The sequence below is a fragment of the Choristoneura fumiferana genome, chromosome Z (assembly GCF_025370935.1).
Source record: "Choristoneura fumiferana chromosome Z, NRCan_CFum_1, whole genome shotgun sequence".
Classification (NCBI taxonomy): Eukaryota; Metazoa; Arthropoda; class Insecta; order Lepidoptera; family Tortricidae; genus Choristoneura; species Choristoneura fumiferana.
Genome location: NC_133472.1, coordinates 15,996,664 through 16,022,624, shown reverse-complemented (window position 1 = coordinate 16,022,624; position 25,961 = coordinate 15,996,664). Strand labels below are relative to the sequence as shown.

Genomic DNA, 25,961 nt, shown 5'->3' with positions numbered 1-25,961 from the left:
GATGTGCCAGCCGGCAGCGTTGGGTGGGCGCCCTCATTCCCACGGCGTGCGGCGATCGAGTCGTGCGTAAATCTAGTACGGTGATGTGCAATGAGGTATCCGACACTCGACGAGTGTCAGTTGATGACAGAGAAGCAGAAAACTAACGAATTTTACCAAAATACAGTCCAAAAATCTATTTTGAAAAAAACCTGGTTTCAAATAAAAAAAATCGCATTCAAATCGGTCCACCCGTTTAAGAGCTACGGTGCCACAGACAGACAGCCAGACACACATATAGGTCAAACTTATAACACCCCTCTTTTGCGTCGGGGGTTAAAAATGCACGTAAACTGAAAAATAATTGCATGATCTGATTCTTCAATTTATTCAAAACTTTCCTTTTTAGGATTCTGTACCTCAATTGGCAAAAATGGAAGTAAAAGTTTTAAGTTAAAAGGGACATGGAAACATTGTGAATGACTCTTGAGCAGGACTAAGAGAATACGTGATTCGCCACTTTTAAAAATTAAACTTAGGGAAAACATTAAATAATGAAATATGAGTAAATTCAAAATAATTATTTACTGCTGATTGAAGTATCTGAAAGAGCTTTCACATCACTAGAGCCAACGTCAGTCAGTCAGTCAGCCAGTCGTCAGTCAAGTGTCAATGTCAGTCACCACATTTGTTTACCAGATTGCTTAATTCCATTGAATTCAAATTATAGGTATAGTCTTGTCAGAAATAGCGACGTTTCGTTAGAAAACAAACAGAACAAGTTCGTTCGTTAGGAACAAAATTAATATATATATTTTTTTGTACTTAGTTATTTTTAGGATAGTTTTTAATTTACATTGTATCATTACAATAATGTATGTTGTTCTTGAATAAATAATATATTCTTCAATAAGTCGTATTTTTTTAATAAAACATTAAAATAATGTTTATTAAGGCCTTTATTACGACTACCCTAAGTCTGTAAGTTTGCGGTTGTAACAAAAATACACGCTGTAGGCATAAATTTAAGTAACTCATAGATGCCCAAAGTTTGGCGAAGGGTGTTGCTCAGTGGCATCACGTGTAGCCGTTATTAGGCTTCATAGCCTTCTAAGTATAGTAATTGGGACGCTTAAAAAGACGTTCAATTAAAAAGTGGCTTCCCTACGAACCGGCCATGTGATGGCGGCTGAAATAAATTACGTACCTACCTACATTGATACGTAAATGTTATGATAAATAAATAAATTGAATTAGGTAAGTAATTATAAAGTTATCGGAGCGAAATAGTTTAAAAATATCTCGATGTGCTGAAATGTCAGGATACAAAACCTACTTTTGTATATGTAGATGTTATGTAGATACCTAACCTACCACAAAAGTTACAAGGGCCACAGTCTCACATACTTAGGTAGGTACTCGTCACTTTAAGACGTGTGTAAGAGTGAAACTTAAAAATAATTTCTCTACTAATATTATAAATGCGAAAGTTTGTAAGTCTGTTTGTTTGTTACCTACGTCAGCGCATCTAAGCCGCTGAACCGATTTAGATGAAATGGTTTACACAGATATTTTGAGTCCCGGGGAAGAACATAGGATAATTTTTATCCCGGGACTCGACGCGATTCCGTCCGCGTAAATTTTGGTTTTCACTCTCCCGCGGGAACTATGCAATTTTCCGGGATAAAAACTATCCTATGTCCTTCCCCGGGACTCAAACTATCTGTATACCGAATTTCATCTAAATCGGTTCAGCGGTATACACGTGATGCAGTAACAAACAAATAAACAAACAAACAGGCTTACAAACTTATATTAGTGGGATAGCAGCTAAGGTAGTACCGACATAACGAACTAGCAAGTAGGTTGTATTTGTCGTGATGTGGATACGAGGCAGCACGGCGGGCAGACGCGTCGCCGGCATCGTAGGTCGTGACGCGGCTCGAGTGACGTCACGCGCGAGGGTGGAGGGTGCTCCGGCCGCGCCGGCCGCCAGGGCAAGGGTAGTCGTAGCCTTCCCCTAGTGAAAGTCGGCACAACGACGTCAGTACAGCCGGAATCGCTTGCTGAACCGCACGCTTTAATCCTCGATACCAATATGTACTACGAGCAAAATAACCTGCAATTTTCGTGTCTTGTTGTTATTTTAAGAAGAATAAATTACTGAAAAAGTACAAGTCAGAGCGTCGCTACTCGTTTTTGTGTCTCAAGTGAGTGTTAAGTATTAGTTTAAATACGTAACCTACCAATATAATGCAATAATGTTCTCTCGATTTTGATAGAAATTCCGAATTTCCTGCGGTACCTAATCTTTAACTAAGTTTTTTGTGCATTAGTGCGTTAGTCTGAAAACGTTACTTTCATAATCATGTTACGTATCTGGTTAAAACCAAAAGAAAGTTTTAAAAATAAATCTATGAATTAAAAACATATTTAAGTACTTAGGTAATAGAAAAAAAATCGACATAGTAAGTACCTACATAAGTAAATAGGTACTAAGTGATTATTACTTAATTTTAAATTAAATTAAATTAAATTATCAAATGAAGATAGGTATCGTTTAGCAAATTAAAATTTAAAAATGCACCAAAAATATTTTTACTTCAAATAGTGTAACGTGAGTGTAACCTACTCGTAGTGGCCATGAAATGTCCGGCCAGGCATTTTACTGAGGTTTCATCTGTTCTAGATAAACGTAAGGCACCTAAGGGAATAAACAACTATTGCTAAAGTACTAGACTTTGCGAGCAGTAAGGCAGCATATAACGACCTAGCTGCGTGGAAAATGAGGACTACGACTTTGTAGCCCAAAATTTTTATTTACAATCTAATTTCAGCATCGATGCATGAAAGCGGCTAAAAATAACTGGGGTTCGCGCGCTCGCGTCTCGCCCGCGGCCGGCCGCGTTTTCACTCACTACACTATTTCTGTCTATAAGAAAGCAATAAGATGTTGTATGTGCAAAGTAAGATCTGTGGACGGGTCTCTTATAGACAATGAAAAAAGTGCGTAAAAAGGAGATTGTCGCGTAGCGGCTCAACATAAACAGTGACTCCGGTACAGTTCATGTTTACGGCTCCTACGGAGTAGGACTCGCCACAGGTGAGGAGGCATAGCTCACTATATAAATCACTTTATTATTTACCACGCTGGATCACGGTAATTATTAGATGCAACCGGATCTGTTAACTTTTGCTAACCCAACCCACTGAAGTGACTCGAAGGGGCCGATATTTGAAATAACAGCTCTGAAAAATCATGCTGAATTTGTAATACGAGGAGTAGCTAGTAAAAAATTACAGCTTAAATCAACATTGTAAACTAACTAGGTAATCGAGTAATCGAGTATTAAATTTCGGATTTACCACTTTCGAACGGTATTTTCGACTGATCTAATTTCAAACATCGGTTCCAAGGACTACCTAGGTACCTATGAAAAAAACCAACGAATAAATGTTAAACAGATTATTTTTTATCCGTTTTGTAAACTAACCATGCCAAGGTCTAGTAGTGCTCATATTTGCTAAGTACTTCGGAAATAACTTATATGTACAATCGGCGTCACAAAATGACAGCGTAAACAAGAACTCAAAAATATTTGCAATCTTAGTCATTCACAGACATTTTTTTAATTTTTTCGAAGCATTATAATACTAAGTACTAATTAATTAGTCCTAATATATAATGTAGTAAATATAGACTATATTTCAGAGTCCATTAACCAGATCAGCACGGCCGTCATATATATACCTTATGTCCTACTGCTGGACATGGCGTCGTCTCAAAAAAAAGAGGACTTGAGCTGTAGTTCCCACAGTCCCACAGTTGCGGGCCTCCGGATTGGGAACTTCTCACACACACACACACACACACACACACACACACACACACACACACACACACACACACACACACACACACACACACACACACACACACACATACACAATTTAATATCTCGTAATTTTATCCTTCTAAAAATTCATCGGCGTAGGTACCTAGGGTTATTTTTGAGGGGGGGCCTAGCCTGGATTTTTGTGTGAAGATATCAGTATTATAGAATTTCGAATCGGTAGCCCAACATCCTGATTCCATCCATCAAAATTTGTATTAAATTACAATTGTACGAAAAACTTAATGGTGCGAGCTTGAGTTCGAATTCACGAACCTCTGCTCTAACAGTATCTGAAGCCATAGGTTGTTAGGTATAGGTATAGGTAGGTATTAGCGGGCTGTTTTCCGCAATTCGACGTCTAAGTGCGCCTATTTTGCGTGATTTAAATCACGCAATTGCGTGAGCCATAGGTGTTTTATTGTTTATTTGGGCACAAACGGTGCAATTTAACCTAGATCTAACAAACTTATATAGATCTAACATTAACCAATAAAGATGACACCGTTATATGCCGGAGTTATACCCTTATGTTTTTATTACACCATTGGATTCAGCGTGTTTGGTTATATATTGTGACAAAATGACATATATCTAGCTATCCTCTCACCCAGTTTTTTCGATTACGCTATGGGCATAACTCACCGTTTCTAAAGGCATATTTCTACTTATCTGCAATTTTCTATAAGTCTAAAGGTACAAGTGCTTTTAACTCAAAAAAACATCCATCCTATAGACACGTCTGCAGTTATCTTTTTTTTACAAAGACATAACTTGTGTTGTTCCGTAACAATGTGGACATAAATAGACATACATAAAGGCATAACTAGGGTAGAATAAGTATTGTTGTAACCATAGATCAGTCGTCTTATGTTTAAGGTATCACAATATGAACTAACACAATTGACAAGATTACATTTTTTAACACCTGTAAATTACTAAAGGAATCGAAAGAGTTTTGCCTCCTGAACATGGGAAAATATTTATTATAATTTATTTCTCCATTTTTAAAAATACAAAAAATTTAAAAAATATATCTGAATTTGCCAACACTACCACAGAATAGACATGTTTCCTTTGCCTTTTTCACCAGAAAAAAGAGCTGTCATAAATTTGACATCGTCTACGTCAGATTTACGCAAAGAGCAAAGAGGAAGGAGAGACTGGTGGAATAATATATCTTTGGATTTACGCTTGATTTACGTGATCTTTTTTTTAATAGAGACTAGACCAAAGTAATGGATCTATTATGTGGTAGTTTTGGAGTTATGCCCTTTTAGAATAAGCACATCTTTAAAAAATAAATTAATTAATAATCGTAGCGAAATTTTAAAAATATCAGCGTCTTTCTCTTTCCAAACAGAATACAGAGAACGAATCAAATTATAGTCTTAGAAATATGAAATCTTGTCAATTCCTGTTATACCATTATGCTTTAGTGACAAAGAGCATAACTAAAAGAAAACTTAAAAAATATGTGTATAGAATAACTAAATGTTAAAACAATACCCATTAAACAAAATTGTAACCTATACCTGCCTATATAGCCTGAAACCATAAAAAAATCTAAAGACCTAAAAAACGACCAAAGAAAGGTTTTTGCCTCTACTGAAAAGTAAGCTATTTTGAGTTATTCCCTTTTTCACTGGAGGCACTGTTAAACCAATGAGGGCTATCGTTTTTTGTCTTTCTAGATGGCGACACTGTTGCGTGGGGTGTTTAAGTGTGGCTTTCAGAGTCTGTTATTACGGGTGTTAAAACAAAGTTTAGATTAAAATCATATTTAATACACCTTAAAACCGTACCATAAAAATATCCAGCAACCATAGTGTTGCTTAGTCCCGTTTTGTTCGGAAAAAAGGGAGGACAAAAGTTTCCGAAAGACAAAACTGTCTCAAAACACAGACATTCATTGCCCCGTAACGCATAATTGCCATAATTAATTTACGGTAATGCAAAATATTCACAAAATTATTCTAATTATAAATAAACCCGCGTAGCTCACCCAAAAACTATGAGATTTGACATTTCGGAGACCTCACGCTATACTAGCGCCTCTAGCGGCGAATTCATACGCGATAACCCTCATTGAGGTACCAACGAAATTTAAATAGAGGTACTAAATAGGTACCTACTAATTCTATCGACATAAGTACTTAAACGAAATAACTAACAACTTGTGCACCTTGTCATCTTACATATTTAAACTTACAATGTCTTTTGTCCTCACTGATTGATCTATCAACGCAACGCACGACCAAAACGACAATAAAACTAAAAACCTGAATTTTGGGCTTACAATTGTATCGCAAACGGGTACAAGAACGGATATTTTTAAATTAATTAAATAGGGAACTAACATAGGTGTCATTTAGTCACTCACAAGGGCAAAGCCACGAGCATGAGCGAGTAACGTAGGTAATAAATAAAATCCAAGAATGGTAACAATATAATAAGGAGAGTGAGTACTCGTAACAGAGAAATAGAATACGAGAACGAAGGTAGGTACTATAATAGTCGGTTGCAAAAAGAAAGTATACTTACGAGTAGATGTGCCACGAGTGTAAGTGAATGATTACACACACACAGCTACAAAAAGAACTGATTGCACAAAAGGGGAAAGAATGAAATGAATGAGTAAATGTCAAAATCCTGCTGTCATTACACGATATGTTGTTGTTGTAGCTGTGTGTGTAATAATCAATCATTCACTTCAACTCTCGTGGCACTACCTATACTAGGTATAGGAGCCTTAATGTCGCTCCCACAGTACGACGTACGAGTGTTTGCTTTGGGCCAATTGGTTATCTATAGTTTCCTGGGTAAAAAAAACATTATATCCCAAACTGGTAGACTACCAGTAGTCTCTAGGACTTTTCCCGCACAAAAAAAGTTAGGGACTAAGTAATGTAGTCTCTGGGACGCGTGACGGGTAATTTAGTAGGTCAGATAGATTATCAGAAAATATTAGATACTTACCTATGTATTATTTCTTTTGCCAATCAAATAAAAATGACAAAGATTAAGATGAAGCGCGTCAAAGTTCGGGAGTGGGGGGCGCCGTGTGACGTCACGTGACGCCGTGCTTCAAATTGTCGCACAAAGTAACTTCACGTGGAAAGAAAAAATACTTGACCAATATTTTTTTCTGATAATCTAGTTAACAGAATAATTGGGAAAATGGGAGCATCTACAAACTTTCAAGCTTTGAATTATTAGGTAATAAAACTTCTGTGTCAACGCGATCAGAAGATAGTCACTAAAAAAGAAACATCCATACAAATAAATAATAAATAATAATAATAATAAATATCACGGGACAATTTACACCAATTGACCTAGTCCCAAAGTAAGCTTAGCTTTTACGCTGCTTTTCACTTGGATTATGAGGAAATTAAATAGCAACAGTGGAAACAATTGTTCACTTACTATGTACCTTTTATTTTTCATGCAATACTATATAAATAATTATAAATTTATAGTTTTATTGATTTATTTTGATTGATTTGATTGATTTTTACTTTTATATAAATCAATAAAGTCTTGGGTAAATCGCGGGAGCGGCTGGCCAGTGCCAGAATTAAATTACAGATTTTTATAGATGTTTATAGATTCATTAAATTAAATGTAAAAATAAAAAAAATAGTAATGAGACATGTTTTTTATTACTTTTCCCAATTATGTATAATGCCCGCAAAGTAATTAATTGAATGATTTTTATCAAATTGCTATCTCATATTGCCCGGGCATTATGAAAAATAACCAATTTATCACTTGATCCACAACATATACAATAAATACAGAAATGGTCAAAATGTATTATTTTAGTAAAAATTACATTAGGTGAAAAGTTAAAAAAAAAACAACATTTCTGTCTAACATTGTATATTTAACTAAAATGTATATCATAACATGGCTACAATGATAAAAATATAGCCACAGTGGCCATCCTGATAAAATGGTTCAAATATTTATCTAAAAGAATAATTTATGTTTTGTCTGTATCCCTATTACTAATTGTACATTTTTACATTCACACAAAAAACTATTGTAGTCTTAGAAATATGGAAGACTTACAATATGTTTAGCAAAAAGTAGGCAACCAATTTAACAAATTTATGCTTATTATTATCTATGTATATACATAATAACCATCAAAAAAAGTTCATTGACACTAATATGGCTTTAATTATCCATGTTCATCACCACAAGTTATGGCAGTTTTGTGCATACAGCTGCTTTGGTACTTGAATCTTAAATATTTAACTATAAATAAAATGAAAACACTAATTATTACCTTACATGACTAAGCAAATTGTATAACTTTTGTATCTACTCAATCTACTTGACTTTTTTGGAACAGAACTTTTACACAGACACAGCTAATAAAGTCAACCTAACTTCTAACCTGCCTAGCACCAAGTTTTTTATTTTATTTCTATTGCGATATTCTGAGCGCTATTTCTTATCAAATAAAGGATCTAAGAAGGCAACAACCTTAGGCCATATTTCATCCGAAGTGCGTCCTTCAAATTCTTTTAGAATTCCTTTTTCCTTATAATAATTAATAACTGGACGAGTAATATCATCATATATCTGAAGACGTTGCATCACTGCCTCTGGCCTGTCATCAGGGCGTTGCACTAAGTTCTCGTTGGTCACATCGTCCTTACCAGCAACTTTTGGGGTATTAAAACCAATGTTATAAACTCTGCCTGAAGGTAGGTGGACCCAGCGATTCTTAACTCTGTCGATAATGACATCAAATGGCACCACCAGATTCAGCACTACATCCACTGGTTGTATTTTCCATAAAGCATCAGCTTGTCCAACAGTTCTGGGGAAACCATCTAGTAACCATGGCTTATTGTCAACCTTTTTCAGTTCCGTTGTCATAAACTTGATCATTAAGTCATCTGGAACTAGTTTGCCGTCATTCAAATATTTTTTCACTTCCTTTCCAAGGTCTGTTTGGTTCTGTATATGATCCCTTAACTTGTCTCCACTGGATACATGTTCTATCTTGTACTTTTTCACAATTCTAGATGAAATTGTGCCTTTTCCAGAGGCAGGTGCACCCAAAATTAGGGCTTTTAATAATTTTGCTTTTAGCGTCATGATTATTTAGCGACCTTTGCTCCACTCGTTACTTAATGCTTATCGTTTATCTACACCTGCACTATTTTACACGACATAACCTATACTATACAAGTCAGATAACAGTCAACAGGATTAATTAAAACGATGAATTGAAAGCAATTGATATGTATAAGGTCAATACCACTTAACTAATTAGTGAATTAGATAAAAATAAATGAAATAAAGTACCTCGCGTAACTTGCAGTATCAATAAATACTTCGTAACTTGGGAAGGCGCCAAAGGTCACTTAATTAATTTCGTATAGTTGATATAAATGTCACAGTCTCAGATATAATTGCATGTGTGTTTATGTATTCAGACACTAATCCAGGTAATGTAACAAATTAATATGCAATTTAAATTTTGCGCAAGTTCAGTGTTCAAAGTGCAAACTTCAAATAAAACTTGAATTGAAATGTCAAATCAAACTGACAGCACGGCGCGCTCAGTAGTCGGTTCGAGTAGCCCACCGTTTGTCGCCCACTGATTGCAAGGATCTAAAAGCGTCTAAAGTTGACCTATTCTCTTCTATTAATACTTTAATACTACATCGACAACTATAAAAAACACAAATGATAATCCAAATTAATAAGTGCGATGCACAGTAAACACCATTAATGGTTATTTCTAACTTCACTGAAACACAAAATCGCGGGAAATTCTGGGGAAATTATAACAACCAGCCAAGGTGTGATTCGGTGATAATTAATTCCCGAGCATGGGCTGCCAACGCCTGAGGGCCTACTTCGTATCGTACCGTCCCTCTCGCTCTCGTAAGTATAAGTGTCAGAGGGACCGAACGACACGAACTTCGATTTTCGAATTTCGTAGTAGCCCTGCTAGTCCAAATTTCGAACTTAGTTCTTGCCGTCCCGCTGACGCTTATATTATTTAATACGAGAGTGAGAGGGACGGTGCGATACGAACTTCGATTTTTCGAATTTCGGAGTAGGCCAGAGGGCCTATAGACTATGGGGCTATAGCAGAGGCTATAGGTATAGAGGAGCTACTACGAAACTCGCAAATAGAAACGCGCCATCCCTTTCACTCGCGTATTAAATGACATACCTAAGCGTCAGCGAAAGGAACATACGAAGTTAGAGTTGTGCACTTCCTAGTATAGGATCAGTATTAAAGCTATACATAAGAACCATAAATAAAAGCCGACACAATACCTAATAAAATGGTTTATTTTAAAGTGGCTCCGCCTAAGTATTGCGATTTACCTACAACCGCTATTAAATAAATTATTTTTGACTATTTCATATTTCCAGCAGAATTGCTGGTCTAATTAATTCATACATATAATATTTTATTATATATACATAAGTATTTGATCAATACAATATTGATCATATTAGAAAGAAATGATAAAAATGTGGGACTGAGACCTATGTACTTTGTTTGGATAGGTATTTAACTAAATATAAACAAACTTCAGCTGCCAGATTTGGTACATTCAAGGTTTTTAAACATTTTACTTATCTATCATTGTAATACAAACTAGACTAGTGTATTTCAATACAGAAATGTAGCTGTTTATATAGTTTAATGGGGAAATTTCAATATGTAAGACACCAATAAAATTGACGTTGTTTTATTTATATTTCATTTAGTTAAATACCTATCCAAACCAAGTATAATTATATTATTTAATTTTGTCGTGTAAGGGTGCTGAGAAATAATATCTACAGAGATATGTATATACCTAGTGTTAAATCCACCGTTAATTGGAGATTTCAAAACATCAAGTAAAGTTATACCTAATGAGAATGTTTAAGTGCAAATTACATACATAGCGCACTTGTCTTACTACTAGGTACACTACCCCTCCCGTACTACCCTTCTGGCGCTTCTACCAAATGTTTATCTAACTCGTTCGCCTGCACAGCACCCCAAGTTGCGTTTATTGTGTACGCATTGTGTACGTCTAATACTCGTAATGTTTCCTTTTCTGGCTTTCTGTGTTCATCAAATAGTAGGTGTAGTACTTATAAGTAACTACATTTGACAATCGGAAATTAAATGTACCTACCTAAATAGTTACTATTAGAAGAACCTCTACCTTTTCAGGTAAATTCTTATCTTATTGTTAGCCATAAGGTGGTTTTCCACGAGAAATGAACTTTGTATGGCAGCGCCCGCGGCGGGCGCCCGAGAATGAATACAAATTTCAATTCTCGTCTCGCCTCGTCTCGTCTCGCTTCGCCGGTGGAAAATTACCATTATAGCCTTGAGTCTCAGTATGGGTAGGTATACAGAACTAATCTTACACCGTATCGATGAAGATAATACCTATTCATCTTTATCTAATGCTTGTCAATGCTTGTCATTCTTTAAGAAAAAAAAGAACTTTAATCGACAATAAGTAAGATGAATAACTAATATAAATATCTACATAGGTACCTACTTCTGGAATCCTAATAAGTGCGTTCACAAGCAAATTAACCCGAATACTAAACAACTAAAAAACTAAACAAGCCGTGGTGGCCTAGTGGTTTGACCTATCGCCTCTCAAGCAGAGGGTCGTGGGTTCAACTTCAAACCTCGGCTCGCACCTCTGAGTTTTTCAAAATTCATGTGCGGAATTACATTTGAAATTTACCACGAGCTTTGCGGTGAAGGAAAACATCGTGAGGAAACCTGTACAAACCTTCGAAGCAATTCAATGGTGCGTGTGAAGTTCCCAATCCGCACTGGGCCCGCGTGGGAATTATGGCCCGAGCCCTCTTGTTCTGAGAGGAAGCCTGTGCCCAGCAGTGGGACGTGTATAGGCTGGGATGATGATGATGACTAAACAACTAAACACGGTCGTTGTATTTTTTTAGAATGAACCTACCTATGTAGGCAGGTACCTACCTTTATTTCTCTATCGTAGACATTTTTGTAAGAGCAGTTATGTATTTTACACCAGATGACTTTTACGGAACTATGACATTTTCCGAGATAAAACTGTCATGTCCTTTCTCGAGACTTTTATCTGCACTCATCTAATTTATCTAAGCACACTCATTAGTATGATGATACAAATTGAAGTAAAATCTGGTACTATTACTTATGCTGTGGTAAAAACTATTCTAAAAATAACTTAACTACAAGTATTATACAATCATGATGTAATTAAGGATTACATATACTTATTTACTTAGAACTCGATTTTTGAATTGATTGCACCACCGAGGTAGAGTGGGTGTTGGTTGGGGTTCAGTTCAAACAAACCTTGCCTAACCTTGCCTTGCTTTGTTTTCTTGAACTACCCTCCTCCCCTATATCAAAACTTGGCTACGCCTATGAATTGCACCTATACCTAGGTGCAATTCATACCCATCTCAGCGATCAAAAAAGTTATTAAGTGTTTAATGGTCTAGTCTTGTAGATATTTTTGAGTATTTACCTTCTTATTTGTCTTTTATATTTATGTATTTGATGACGTCTCGAAAAAAAACCATTTGAAAGTTAATCTATCTTAACTTTTTCTTTCCAGGATGGCTCTTGTCATGCTGCCGTGTGACCTGCCCTGGTGGACATCAGTGCAGCGTCACCTCAAGCACCTCCTACTTGCGTCGTCTCCTGCTAAGCTGGCGGCCAGCATGTTAAAAATTCACGACATGTGCAAGTAGGTTTTTCGAAAATTTGCATATAAGTACATATTTTTCTAAAATTTACGTAAAAAAATGAATGAGATCAGTAAGTGTATAAGTTATATCTTCAAATAAAATCCTGTTACAGCATTGGAATAGATCCAGAAGACGATGTCAAAGATCCTGAGCTGATGAAAGGTTTAGAACAGTTCCTAACTGAAGAAATGGAGGAAGAGGAGCGCAGACATTTTTTAGATAATACTATTAGAATTATGGTGAATCGAGCATTACATTTAAAAAGATGGCGGCCCCCGAAAGGACTTATGTTCAGTTTACAGCAGCAAAGTACGCTACTATTCTATATTTTTACCGAAACGTTAATTTCGATCCTGAATTGAACCTGGACTATAGTTATTATTTCGTGCTCAATGTTTGCAGGTGACGTGACTGAATTAGAATACAATTTCGTATCTTCTCTGATAGCTCATGCTTTCTTCTCGACCCTTCCTAAAAGGACGTTAAAGACGCATCCTACTTTACAAGACTTCAATTTTACCAATTTTTTTAAAAATTTACACAGGTATTCCTTTATTTGGGACTTAGTGATATACTATTTTTTAATGAATACAATCTTATAAGTTTTATAAAATGTTTACAGGAAATCACAAATACATAAGCTAAAAAGCTTACTTCACTATTTTGAGTGGTTAGATAAAAACAATAATGAGGGATCCATAAAGATAAGCCGCCAGGTAATTTTTTCTCACGATTTTACATTTCGTAGTTATTAATTTTACTAATCCACTAAAGTACATTTTTAACCAATACTTACTGCAAATTTAAAAAAAAAACTTTAAGTAGGTCACAACATTCATCATATGGGTTCTGAGATAGTATACCTATTTAATATATATGATTCGGTAATATGCACTTGCGAATTGGTAGATTAAATATTGTGTTAAATCAATTTGACGTGACAGCACTGCCAATTTTGTATAAATGGTTTCAGGTGATGACCGCAAAACAATGGTTGACTATTGAAGACTGGCTGGAGTGTACGCTGCCGCTGTGCAAGTTGCTGGTGCGGCATGAGGGAAGGCCGGAGCGCTGCGAGAGCGAGGATGCTCTCAGGGTCTGCTTTGCCACGAACCGAGTTGGCGGAGATGTGCTCATTGACGGAGAATCTCAGGTTCATTGTATTCATAAGTTTTTTTTGCCTTTCATTCATTCATTTTTGAGCGCAGCGTACCTTACTTACTCATAGCGTCCGCAAGATGCGTTAATGAGTGTTGCGTCCAAACCAATGTGAGTTGTCGCACGCGCTGCACCGGAAACGTGGATGAGCAGAAATAAGGGATCGTTTAATGCTCTTGATGAATCGCTGTTCTGCTTTCATTACAGGAATCTCTATCCATGTTCATGATGCCCGAACTCCTGCCGGTCATGTTATCGGTAGAAGCTCTAGAAGATAATGAAGTTTTAAAGGTGGAAAACGTCAGAATATTTAGCAGAATCTCAGATAGGAAACACAAAAGCAACATAGAATTTTTGGAGGAGCCCACAACGGTAACTAGCTATTTACTTACCTGAATTGAAAAATCGCATTTTAAATAGACATTGATTTTAATTGTTTGCGAAAAGTGGATGCTCCTTGTTCTTGATACTTTTCTTGTGTTAGTTAATATTGGATTTTCATGTAATTTAGTACCTACCTAACTGTATGTTTTTGCTCAAACAGGTTACAGTGTGTATGATGGACGCTGAAGATTATAGCGCTTTACCATTAAGTCAATGGGAAGAAGACAACGTTTTGCGTGAACTCAACAAGTGTCTTCTCGGTTTTCAACAAACCCCCATGCAATCTCGTGATACTCAGAGGCATGAACGAAGGCTGTCTCCAATAGGTTAGTTCATTTTAATTTAATAATTCCAAATCTCAACGAACCTTCCGAGAAGCGCAATCCCGAATCAACTATACTCTTACCTTACCTACTTGCCTACCCACGTTGTAGAGAACCTTTCTCAAGGAAATTGTGTTGTGATCTGATCTTCCAGTGGGACTTTCTCTACCTAAGATTAGTCGATTAGGTACCTACTAAATTCAGGAAGTTGTGTTATATGGAGGTTCTGGAACGAAGGCATAAGTAGTTAAAATATCTAAATTTGGATTGCGTACACATTATAAGCACTTTTTGATATTTCTTATGGAGACTTGCAGCAAAAGTTGAAGGTTGATTTATTTTTTTAACCTGGTTTAAAGCTTGACTGTCTCATATATATTTTGATGGAAGTAAACTTAACAAAAATTACATTTATTTTATTTAATTTGATTTTGCTACAAGACGATCGTAACTTCCATTTGAGCTACTAAATATTAACTACCTACATACTATGGTAAGTACTATAAAGTTATAATATAAAAACTAATCAGGAATGTACATCTATTTCCAGGGGAATCGTTCAGTCACACCCCTCCCGAAGTAGAAGCCAGTGTAGTAATAAAACAGGCGTCCTCTTGCAGCACTCTGAACAGCTGCAACAGCCGGAGTCCGTCGCCGCAAAACTATTGCGCCAACACGCTCAATCTTAACGACCCGAGTAAGCTACAAAATCCGTCGAATATTCTAAACAACGTTGCAATCATCCTACTCACTGCTCTCAATACATTGGCAAGACTGTAGTTTAACTGTGATACAAGCTATAAGTATTCGCCATTCCTTATTATTCCTCTCATTGATTTAGACACTCTCCAAGTGACTAGGCTTGAACTTCGCGTTTCAGCTAAAAAGCGTATGCGTAATTTATCACTAAGACATGCAAATAAACATTATTTTATCATGAATTGTTGTATACTTACATCATATTAGAAGTTAAGAATAAAAAGAAGGATAGGTACATTTTATCCCGAAATCTGAATCATTCTTGAGGGCGCGCGATAGTGATGAAGTTACACGGGCAAAAATTAAGTAATACTTAATATTTTTATTATTTTTAGGTGTTGAAATATTAAAACGGAAATGCTGGTTAACACCAGACGTCGCGACTCTGAACAATCGTCGAGGCAGGTTCATAGTCCTAGGATCTTCGGGCGAATGTCTTCCAGTGACGAGGAGTCCAGTCCACGGACAACTCGACGGCCAGGAGGACAGCCTCTACTCGAGTTGCAACTCAAGCGATGAAGAGTTCCACAGTGCCAATGATAGCTTTGATTACGGAAAATGTAAATAAACTCTTCGTTATGCATGATTTCGAACACTTTTATAATGTGTTATGATTATGACGCAAAAGGTTGCGCGAAAAAAGTCTTTGTTATCTTTACGACCAAAGCTTTGATTCAACTTTTAATAGTTCATCATCATCATCATCCCAGCCTATATACATCCCACTGCTGGGCACAGGCCTCCTCTCAGAACAAGAGGGCTTGGGCCATAGTTCCCACGCGGGCCCAGTGCGGATTGGGAACTTCGCACGCACCATATATTATATATTAATATTTGTTGTTGTAAAAATAAACCGTATTGCTTCCAACATAGAGTATAAATTAAATGTGCTTTTCCACCGGCGAGGCGAGACGAGGAGGGACGAGACGAGAATTGAAATTTTTGTATGGCGGCGCCCGCGGCGGCCCGCGGTGGCTCGCGGCGGGCGCGCGAGAATGCAACAGCAACACGCTTCGCGCGATAGGTGTTACTACTAAAAATCTAATTTCTTATGGTATATGCCGTCCTTCTCACTCTCGTATTAAATAATATAAGCTTCGGAGGGACGCTCCGATACGAACTTAAATTTTAGTACAAGCCATGAACGTCCTTATCATACTTAAGTATCGTATTTGTGCGTGGCGTAGATGGTTGCACGGCTCTTTTGTGTTCATGGAGTAAGTAGGTACCCACTTTTTAACTCCCGCGGTGACTATTACTTATTGCCAATCGCGAGCTCGCGCGGGCTAGTAGTTATTAACGTAAATTTTTAGTGGAAAAGGGCCAGTGTGATTTCAATTCTCGCCTCGTCTCATCTCGCCTCGCCGGTGGAAAATCGCATGCAAGGGTGACACTTTTTCCCGGACGTACAACACACTTCGACACCAGTTTGTATGGGTGTGTACACGAAATATCGGGTCGTTATTTCCATGTCGGTATTATCCGTGCCGGTAAATAGTGTCACCCGCATGCAACATGCGGTGACAGCAACAGTGCAAAGAAAAGAATACCTACGGCAGCCGGCCGCATTCAAATAGCGATAGCGATAACTAAATACAACATCCTGTTATGTATGATGGCAACCGCACCGCAGTAGGAAGACAGACTAATGTAAAGACGACGTTAGTTGAAAGAAGTATTTAACACAAGTGCGGCGACCGTTAGGTTTTTTTTTATTCGACTGGATGGCATGTGAGCAAGTGGGTCTCCTGATGGTAAGAGATCACCACTGCCCATAGACACCTGCAACAACAGGCGGATTGCAAATGCATTGCCAACCTAGAGGCCTAAGATGGGATACCTCAAGGGCCAGTAATTTCACCGCTTGTCTTACTCTCCACGCCGAAACGCAACAGTGCAAACACTGCTGCTTCACGGCAAGATTAGCAAGCAAGATGGTGGTAGCAACCGGATTGCTTGCACAAGGTCCTACCACCTGGAAGGTGAACGAAGTAGTGTCATTGACGCTTTAGGTAACTACCTACCCACAGAAGCACCCGCGGGTGGAAACATTAAGTACCTCACATTTTAATTTCGTTCATAAATGATTATTTAAGAGTGCGGCACTAATCTTCCAGATGGTAGTGAAGACGAGGGAAAGGGCGAGAGTGCTCGGCCAAATTCATTCCAATATTGTAAAGAGTTATCGACCGAGGAGAGACGTCTAAGCTTCGCGGGCCGGCTGCGCGAGGCGCTGCAACGCGAGGCGGACAACTCCAGCAGCACCACCGGCGACTGGTCCACAGACAGCTCCAGCTATGCCGTCGGTATTAGCATATCCGGCGCTGAACTTAATGATAACGACATTAGGTCAGTGTCTATTTAAAATTTGAAAATCGACCCCCTATTTCACTTTGCGTAAGCCCTTTTTTCATAAATAGTTATTTTGGTATGTTTTAGAGTTAAACGGGGCGGTTCCGTCGGTTTCGTGCTGACAGAAAAGGAAACGGTCAGCAATGGCAATCGATCACCAAGACATCGCCCTCTAGGAAGAAAAGAAACCGGCAACAGTTCCAAGTATAGTTTTAGTACTGAATACACGTTAGTACTTTTACCTATAAAAGACTGAATAGGATCTTGGGTGAACTATGAATAATAAAAATATTGTTTGTTGTTTCAGATCGGAACTAGAAGAAGTTTATGAACAATTTAATCATTGGCTAAACGACCCTATAGTTGATAGTGAATCAGGCGAACACAAACCACGTGAAATGGACTCACGAGACTTAGCTGTAATAAGGTCGGTAAAGTAAGAGATAAATTTATCAAAAGAACTTGACCTAAATTAAGTGGTACCTACTTAGTGACCGGGTAGGTACCTAGGTCTTGTAATAATCATGATACTTACCTACCTACTTATTTAACGCAGTTTTCAGCACTCCCACAGTATGCACGTATGCATGCATACATTTAAGTACTCTTAGCACTTTAAAATCAGTTCATTCGTTCCCCGTTGATATGTCAGTTCCCGCATTACATAAGGAAGTACACACGAGACAACTGTTAACTAGCGTAAGTAAGTAAGATCTCTAGGTCTGTTACGGTGACATGCTGTATGGCGGCTCACATTTGCTGGACAATTCGAACTAAAATTTATATACCTGCAACTTTGTTTCAGATTCGCAGGTTCGCTTTTGAAGCGCACGCTGAGTGAATCTGTGGCGGGTGGCGGCACGGACGAGGCCGAGGCGGCGGAGCTGTACCCGCGCGATCGCGCCGCGCCGCGCCGCCTCGCGCTCGCCGCGCGTTCGCTGTCGCTCGAGCTGGCACGCCATCGCCACCGCCTGGCCGCCCAACTGGTAAGTTGCGATCCCATCCAATGTTCAACACTGCCCAATGCATAGAAACACGCATAATACTTAGTAAAATGTATCAATATCGCATTGCCACAACAAGCCTATTTGCGCCTGGTATCAATCGATCGCGGAACCTTTCGCGGTCCAGGAGCACCGTGATTTCAAATTACTTAAATGTGTTTTGACAGAAACGCAAAATAAAAGAATTTGTACCGGAGAAGATATTACAAAAAGAGCTGACTAGTGACACAGATGGCGATTTCGAAACAAACGAACTCGATTTGACTTCGTTTAGTAATTCCACAGAAACAAACTCCACACAAGTATCATGCCCGAGTATCAGAAAGAAAAAGTTAAATTGGATGATAAACATGATAGTAGAAACAATAGAAGAACATGTTGAATGTGAACCGGTAACAATTAAGCTAAAAAAACCAAAGGTTAGCAGGCACTGCTCTCGTCTGTCGCTAATTTTCAATCAAAACGAACCATGCCAGTAAATTAATTGTAACTTATCATCGACACGTAACATGTCTATTTAAATATCTACCTAATTTAACTTCACCGCAGTTTACATCCTTCTTATAGGCTTTGCTTTATCGGCTAATAATTACAATTTGCATGACATCACCAACTGCACTGTAACTCAAATCATCGACTAAGTTAAGTAGATACCTACCTACGACAGTCTTACTATTATGTAGTATAGGTGTACATAACGCAAATTATCGTGAATTTCCTTTGAGTATTCAACATAGGTGGCATCCAAGTAGGTACGCTTTAGGAATTTTGATTTAATCACTTACATAGACGTCGACCTTTTTTCTACCGACCTCCAAATAGCAACAGAATCCTAGTCAGTTTGAATACACCCCTAGCCTCTGTTGGTCATTTAACTACATACTCGTACAATTTATTTAATTTCCATAGTTTAAAACTCACTCTGCTCGGTTGTCAGCTGCTAGTTATTTATTAACATCGCCGCATAATAATTATATACAACTGGAGAAATCATTTCCGTTGCCTGCAGCTGAGCCAACTGGCTCACAAGATAGTATCGGGCGGGTCGTGCAGGCCCGTGGCCACGGGCAACTGGGGCTGCGGGCAGCGGCAGCGCGGGCACCCGCAGCTCAAGCTGCTGCTGCAGTGGCTCGCCGCCAGCGTCGCCGGCGTGCCCGCGCTCATATACTACACCTACGCGAACGAGAAACTGGTCAAGGTAACAATGGCCAAGTGGTTAGAGAACCTGACTACGAAGCATGAGGTCCCGGGTTCGATTCCCGGCTGGGGCAGATATGTATATACTATATGTATATACTTGTATACATATCATTCATTTCAGATCGTCAATTACAGAACGTACAGTCGCGAACCGTAATTCTTCAGCTACTTGCCAATGTTCGTAATTAAGCCGTGTAATGCTATTCTGGTTTATTAATGACAATATTTTTACTATGTGTATGTAAAATACGGCTAAATTATGAATACCTAGCGGCACCGTCCATGTCCATACTAGCTCTGAGGGCCATAGGTCAGACTAAAGCTGCGCGTCCACTGCATCGAAATTTGAGCGAACGCACCATACGGAGCAGACAGATTTGTTGCTTTGTGATCTAAGGCGCAGAAATGCCGGTCCTTTGCACGCAGTACCATTGAAATCTATACAAAGCAACAAATCCGTTCGCTCTATACAGCTCGATTCCGATGCAGTGGACGCGCAGCTTTAAGGCCGCTGAGGGGGGAGGCTCCAATAGAGAGATCTCTCTCCAGGCAGGTGTTATGGTGATTTTCCACCGGCGAAGCGAGACGAGACGAGGCGAGACGAGAATTGAAATATGTATGCATTATCGCGCGCCCGCCGCGAGCCGCCGCAGGCCGCTGCGGGCGCCGCCATACAAATTTCAATTCTCGTCTCGCCTCGCCAGTGGAAAACCACCTTTATGCCTGGGAACGAAAGTCCGAAGGACGAGCGTCGGTAGTTGTATATTCGCGTCCGAGTTGTGAAACTTCGATAGCGCGATGTAAAACATGGTTGGAGTTTCTATATGTAAATAAATGCGCGATGTAGAACATGGTTGAGGTTTTCCAGGTGGTAGGACCTTGTGCAAGGTCCGCCCGGATTGCTACCACCATATTGCTCGCTAATCCTACCGTGAAGCAGCAGTGCGTGCACTGTTGTGTTTTGGCGTGGAGAGTAAGACAGCCGGTGAAATTACTGGCACGTGAGGTATCCCATCTTAGGCCTCTAGGTTGGCCACGCGTCTGCAATACCCCTGGTGTTGCAGATGTTTTTGGGCGGTGGTGATCTCTTACCATCAGGAGACCCACTTGCTCGTGTGCCATCCAGTCGAATAAAAAAAAAGTGCTCACTAGATGGCGCTAGGAGTCTCTACACCGCGTACGCACTAAATATGCGGTTAGCCGCGCGGTTTTAGCGTGCCGTCCCTCTTCAAAGTACCTATCGCTTGAGAAAGAGACGACGCGCTCAAACCGCACGGTTAGCCGCATACTGCGTACGCAGCCTAAGATACCATGGTGATAACTTTTAGTTGGACACGGTGGCGCGCGTGGTGGTGGACCGCAAGTGGACGGTGGGGCAGCTAACACGCGCGGTGCTCCAGTACGCGCGCCGCACGCTGCGGGAGCCGCGCGCCCCGCACGACTCACATTCGCTCTTCGACGACCTCATCGGCATCGAGAAAATACCCGAGGAACTCTAGCAGCAGTATCTCAAGCTGTTCGGCGAAAAATACAAGGAATGAGCACGCTTTCAAGCTCTGTCTGGGTGGTGGAGTTTAGTAATATCTCGCTCGCCCGCTCTAAAGCAGAGGCAGACGTGGGCAGACTGTCTATATACCTTGTATGCGAAATACAGCTTGCAAAAGTGTTTATACTAGGCCATAACATAGGCCTGGGGACCGATTTTTGAAACCATATCTGTGAATGATATCCGAACATGTGAGTCTGTGTAGTGTATGTAGGTACTTAGGTACCATCAGCCAAATAAATGGTCTATCAATTTTTAAACAAGTTCCTATCAAATGCAACTTTCAAGTTGACAGACACGTCTATTGGCATTATTGTTTTATGACATGAAAACGATTTGATATCAACTTTAGGGTCGTAGACCACATATTTGGCTGATGATACTAGGTAGGTACTCCAAAACTACTGCTCGAACTAAAAGAATTTCTTTGCTCACCCGCAAGTTTGAGTCTAACATCTGGTAGCATGGTTGTGTTGCTCTGAAGATGAAGCTCTGGTTGAGATCGAAACGCGTCAGTGTAGTGTGGTGTGGTGATAGATGGGTTTGTGTGATTTGTGTGTTCTGACAGTGTGGAGGTGGAGGAATTGCATGAACACACATATCTTGCATAAACTTAGCTATCGTAAGGCCGCGAATGAGCAAAGAAATTATTTTAGTTCATTGATATGGGACCTCCGCAAAGTAACGCCTGATTCAATTAATTACTACTGCTCCAGTTAATTTCTTTACTACTTTGTATTGGAAGTGAACTATAGGCCGGTAATTTTCTGCTAAGTACTGCACTCGGTTTTCAGATATGATTTAAAAAATCAGCCCTCTGATTAATAAAATATGGTGAAACATTAAATTCATGAAGTTCAAACCAATAGCCTTCGTGAATAAAGTCGCCTTGTACAGAACATAATACTTAATTATTATTATAAATATTTATAGATGAAAAACTTGAGAAAGGCAATTCCTGTATTTAGTACTTAGGTCATGTACAGATTTTCCTAATTTGGAACGCCAACTTGTCTAAACTGTCACGGTTAAGGTACTAGCGAAAGGGGCCTTCCTTTAAAGTTTTTTAGCTATCCTTACATAGGTACTTATAAATAAGGGTTCCTAGTTGACTACGGAACCCGAAAAACGGACAGCCAACTACTTTTTAATTAACCATATTATTAAAACTCGTAAACTGAATCTGATATCTAGTGTTTACTGTTTTGCATTTAAACTTTAATATACCTAACTAGCGCCCTACAGTACGAGGTCTATAGATATCATGTTAGGTGTGCAGGGTACAGGGGTCACATATATTATCTATACAAATAATATGTGAAATAAGCGAGTAAAATATAGCAATCAAATTAACATAAGCAAATATTTTAGGTATAAAACCCTCAGCTAACATTTTTTACGAAATCGGTGATTATCTTTACCTAATAGGTAGATACAGTAACTTTGTATAGCAATAAGTAATAGATAAATACATAAAATTATCTAAGTACTGGTTAAATATAATTGAAACGGAATATCAATTAAAGTACAACTAGGTACCTACAATTAAAAGCAATATTTAAACTCGAGTCATCATTAGACGAACATATTAATGGAATGAATCATAAAGAATAGAAAGTTACCTACAGTAGAACGAGCATCAGTCAGTGCGAGTTGCGTGTGCTACGACCGGCAGAGCTAGTAACATTAAAAACGAAACTAAGAAAATTCTTGTACATAATGTTTGCTATAATAATGCCATCCCTATGATACGTCCTTACCAGAACTCTCGGTTTCGTCTTTAGTGAATTAATTAGTTAATCCAAGGCTGTACAGTAGTATTACGTGCATAATGCAGGTACCTCTTAGCTGTACCTACCTATTACGTTTTCGAAGTTTGACATTGACTGCAAGGATTACTTGAACCAGTTGTACCTACCATTATAAGTTCTATTTATAAAATAATTGCAAAATTCTCAAGGCCCTTCTTTATTGATTGAAAGATTTAGCACGTTACACGTTAGCCGATCGATATAGGTATAGTGATTGTACATAAATGTTATTTGGTGGTTGGTACAGTCGCCATCAGTTATTTCAGAGTGGCTAAGGTAACAAAAATATATACTGAGCGGCAAAAATCTGGCCCTCAAATGTATGCAGTAATAGGTAATTTTGTACGTAGAGTGGGCCAAATTTTAAACAATAATAATATCGAAACATGTACTCTGTTACCTTGAAAATCTCTGTCCACTCCGAAATAAGTGAATAACAGATGGCGACTGTACAAAACCCTCGGTTTAACTCGCACTGGTCCGGCTTTGCTATTGTGGTCATTAGCATTAGCACTTTTGAGGTACACTTTCAGTGATTCTGTTAATAAATCACAGCACTAAGTTTTTGCTGCTCAGTTGTCGCTCAGTGTTTCACCAATTTACAGAAATTGTATAAAACAAATTAACACAATAGTCTTCCGTTCCTAGTAATGTGCTCGAATGAAATACATTTTGCATACCCATATATTGAACTTGGACCTCGTTTGAGGAAATAATTTTATTGCTGAAAAGAATAAAATTATTGCGTAATATTAAATCGTTTTTTTTTCTTCGCTTTATATCCCGTTTCATCATCATCCCAGCTCATATAGGAACGTCTTTATATTCCTTTTACTTAGGTCGTACTTACCTATTCTTATATTTTCTTAAGTAAATATTTATTTTAAATTTATACTATAAATATACTACCTGCCCTACACCTATGCTAGATACACCTTCTGTTGGTACAGTCGAAGGCATAATAGTACATTGTGTCTTAATAAGGGCGGTAAATAAGGAATTACGAACGAGAGTCTATTAGAAGCCTGAAGTTGAAGACTGGGGGCTTTATTGAGTCGATGTTCGTAATTCTAGTACCGCCCGTGCCTCATACAATATTTTTTATCACATTTGCGAGAAAAAAATTAAAAAGCCGCCCTCCCCCTCCCGCAGCATGCGCCTTATGTGCGTGTGCATGTGGTCCTGCTGGCGCGCGCGCAGCAGTATCAGTACGGGCAGTGACTCATTTACCGACCTTGAGCTTCATGACAAGAAAATTAGTACGTGCAATGACTCATTTACCGACCTTGGGCTTCATGACAAGAAAATAAGTACGTGCAATGACTCATTTACCGACCACGGGTTTCATGACAACGGACAAGCACATTAAGGTCGAGGGTTTTATTTGGCAGGTTGCAACCAAGGTAGCCTGCATGTTACGACACTGTTTACGAGCAAGTGTGATGAAAATAAATCTATCTCTGTAATCCAAAATAATTTAGGTACGACGAGCGAAGCGAGGAGTGGTTATTATTAATTGTGATCACACGCATGAGCCGAGCGAGCGAAGCGAGCGTGCCGTTGCAGCGGCCGGCGAAGTGCCAGAACCGAATTAAGTCGTTAACCTTAGCTATTGTTTGATCAAAATGTACTTCAAATTTTTTAAGTCCTGGCTCCATACTATATAGGTAGGTACTTTTGCTTGAAATTTTCTACCAAAATGATCTGTCTAAACGTCACTAGGCTAATCGTTGAACGGTGAGTTTTTAACGATATGGCGGAAATCCCTTAGCCAAATCATAAAATGGCGCCATTGTGTGGCGGATTTTACGATCTGCCACCTACATAGATATTTTTAACGTTTTGGTAACGAATATGTTGTGGACCAAGTGATAAATCGGGCATTTTTCATAATGCCCAGGCATTATGTAAAATGACCAACATTAGATGGCAATTTGATAATAACTGTTAAAATAATTAAATTGCCCGGACATTACACATAATGCCTATCACCTATTGGGCAGAGTAATAAAAATAATATGCTTCATTTTATTTTTTGTATTTTTGACTTGAAATTCCTTCGTTTTAAAGATTCATTTATCTATACATATAATGAAATATCTATCAAAACCTGTAAAGTAAGTTACCTATACTTGTCAAATTCAATTCTTGTTTTGGTGGCAGTTCAATCTAACACGCTCCTCCTCGCTCGTCGTCGCACCTAACTTCCCGATTGATTGAATTAGACTTCAGTTGGTCAAAAGATTACAACTGATCAAATTGCCCAACGATCATGTAATGACCGGACAATGTGTTAAATAATGAAGTTTAGATATTAATTATTGCTTTGCCCAGTATAGGTAATCATAATTCATAATGCCTGTGCATTATAAATAATTCCCATATAAGGGCGTTTTGAAAAAAAACGTGTACCCTTTCATTATTTTTGAAATTTTGGAAAAAATATGGTTTTTCCTACTCATAATCAAGAGCACAATCAATACCGATAGTTTAAAAAAATGTTTTCGATAATATGCAGTGTTTGCTAGTCGGGTGTAGGGGTTTTTAGGGATGTTAGTTAAAGCCATTCTGAACATTTTTGACCACATTTACGATAGTGCTAAGTTTCACGGTTTTAGAGATATTCACTTTTTTATTCGATATAAGTTTTTTTTTAATTTTACTCCGTTCGCCAGTTTTTTTTTTATTTAACACCCTGTAGAGCCTGTATTGAGTTAATTTTTAGTGTTAGCTATTCAAAATAAATTCAAATAAACGCCTACTACAGCTAGACCGATTAAAAAAGCTCTAGACAT

The 25,961-nt window shown here is 38.5% G+C and overlaps 2 protein-coding genes across 5 annotated transcripts; one reads left to right on the top strand and one right to left on the bottom strand.

Moving 5' to 3' along the window:
* Window positions 1-1,970: 1,970 nt before the first annotated feature.
* Window positions 1,971-23,923, top strand: LOC141429302 (uncharacterized). Of its 4 annotated transcripts, none has more exons than XM_074089611.1 (17): window positions 1,971-2,189; window positions 12,497-12,628; window positions 12,742-12,938; window positions 13,032-13,173; window positions 13,252-13,345; window positions 13,603-13,782; window positions 13,995-14,159; window positions 14,332-14,497; window positions 15,045-15,191; window positions 15,589-15,813; window positions 17,371-17,602; window positions 17,693-17,833; window positions 17,913-18,032; window positions 18,411-18,591; window positions 18,777-19,028; window positions 19,619-19,807; window positions 21,138-23,923. In XM_074089611.1, the coding sequence occupies exons 2-17, from the start codon at window positions 12,498-12,500 to the stop codon at window positions 21,306-21,308; spliced, it is 2,733 nt and encodes a 910-aa protein (XP_073945712.1). In that variant the 5' UTR covers window positions 1,971-2,189; window position 12,497; the 3' UTR covers window positions 21,309-23,923. The 4 variants fall into 4 exon arrangements, with proteins under 4 accessions (XP_073945712.1, XP_073945703.1, XP_073945723.1 ...); XM_074089602.1 differs by lacking the exon at window positions 1,971-2,189 and adding an exon at window positions 2,867-3,082; XM_074089618.1 differs by lacking the exon at window positions 1,971-2,189 and adding an exon at window positions 12,378-12,398.
* Window positions 7,519-9,438, bottom strand: Ak3 (Adenylate kinase 3). Its single transcript, XM_074089655.1, has one exon. It carries the CDS (start codon window positions 8,988-8,990, stop codon window positions 8,331-8,333), a length of 660 nt encoding a protein of 219 aa, XP_073945756.1. The 5' UTR covers window positions 8,991-9,438; the 3' UTR covers window positions 7,519-8,330.
* Window positions 23,924-25,961: the final 2,038 nt, after the last annotated feature.

Coding starts and splice junctions, on each gene's coding strand:
- Ak3 (XM_074089655.1), bottom strand. CDS start 8,990: ATGACGCTAAAAGCAAAATTATTAAAAGCCCTAATTTTGGGTGCACCT.
- LOC141429302 (XM_074089611.1), top strand. CDS start 12,498: ATGGCTCTTGTCATGCTGCCGTGTGACCTGCCCTGGTGGACATCAGTG. Junction 13,783..13,994: donor TCATTGACGGAGAATCTCAG/GTTCATTGTATT, acceptor CTTTCATTACAG/GAATCTCTATCCATGTTCAT. Junction 14,498..15,044: donor ACGAAGGCTGTCTCCAATAG/GTTAGTTCATTT, acceptor ATCTATTTCCAG/GGGAATCGTTCAGTCACACC.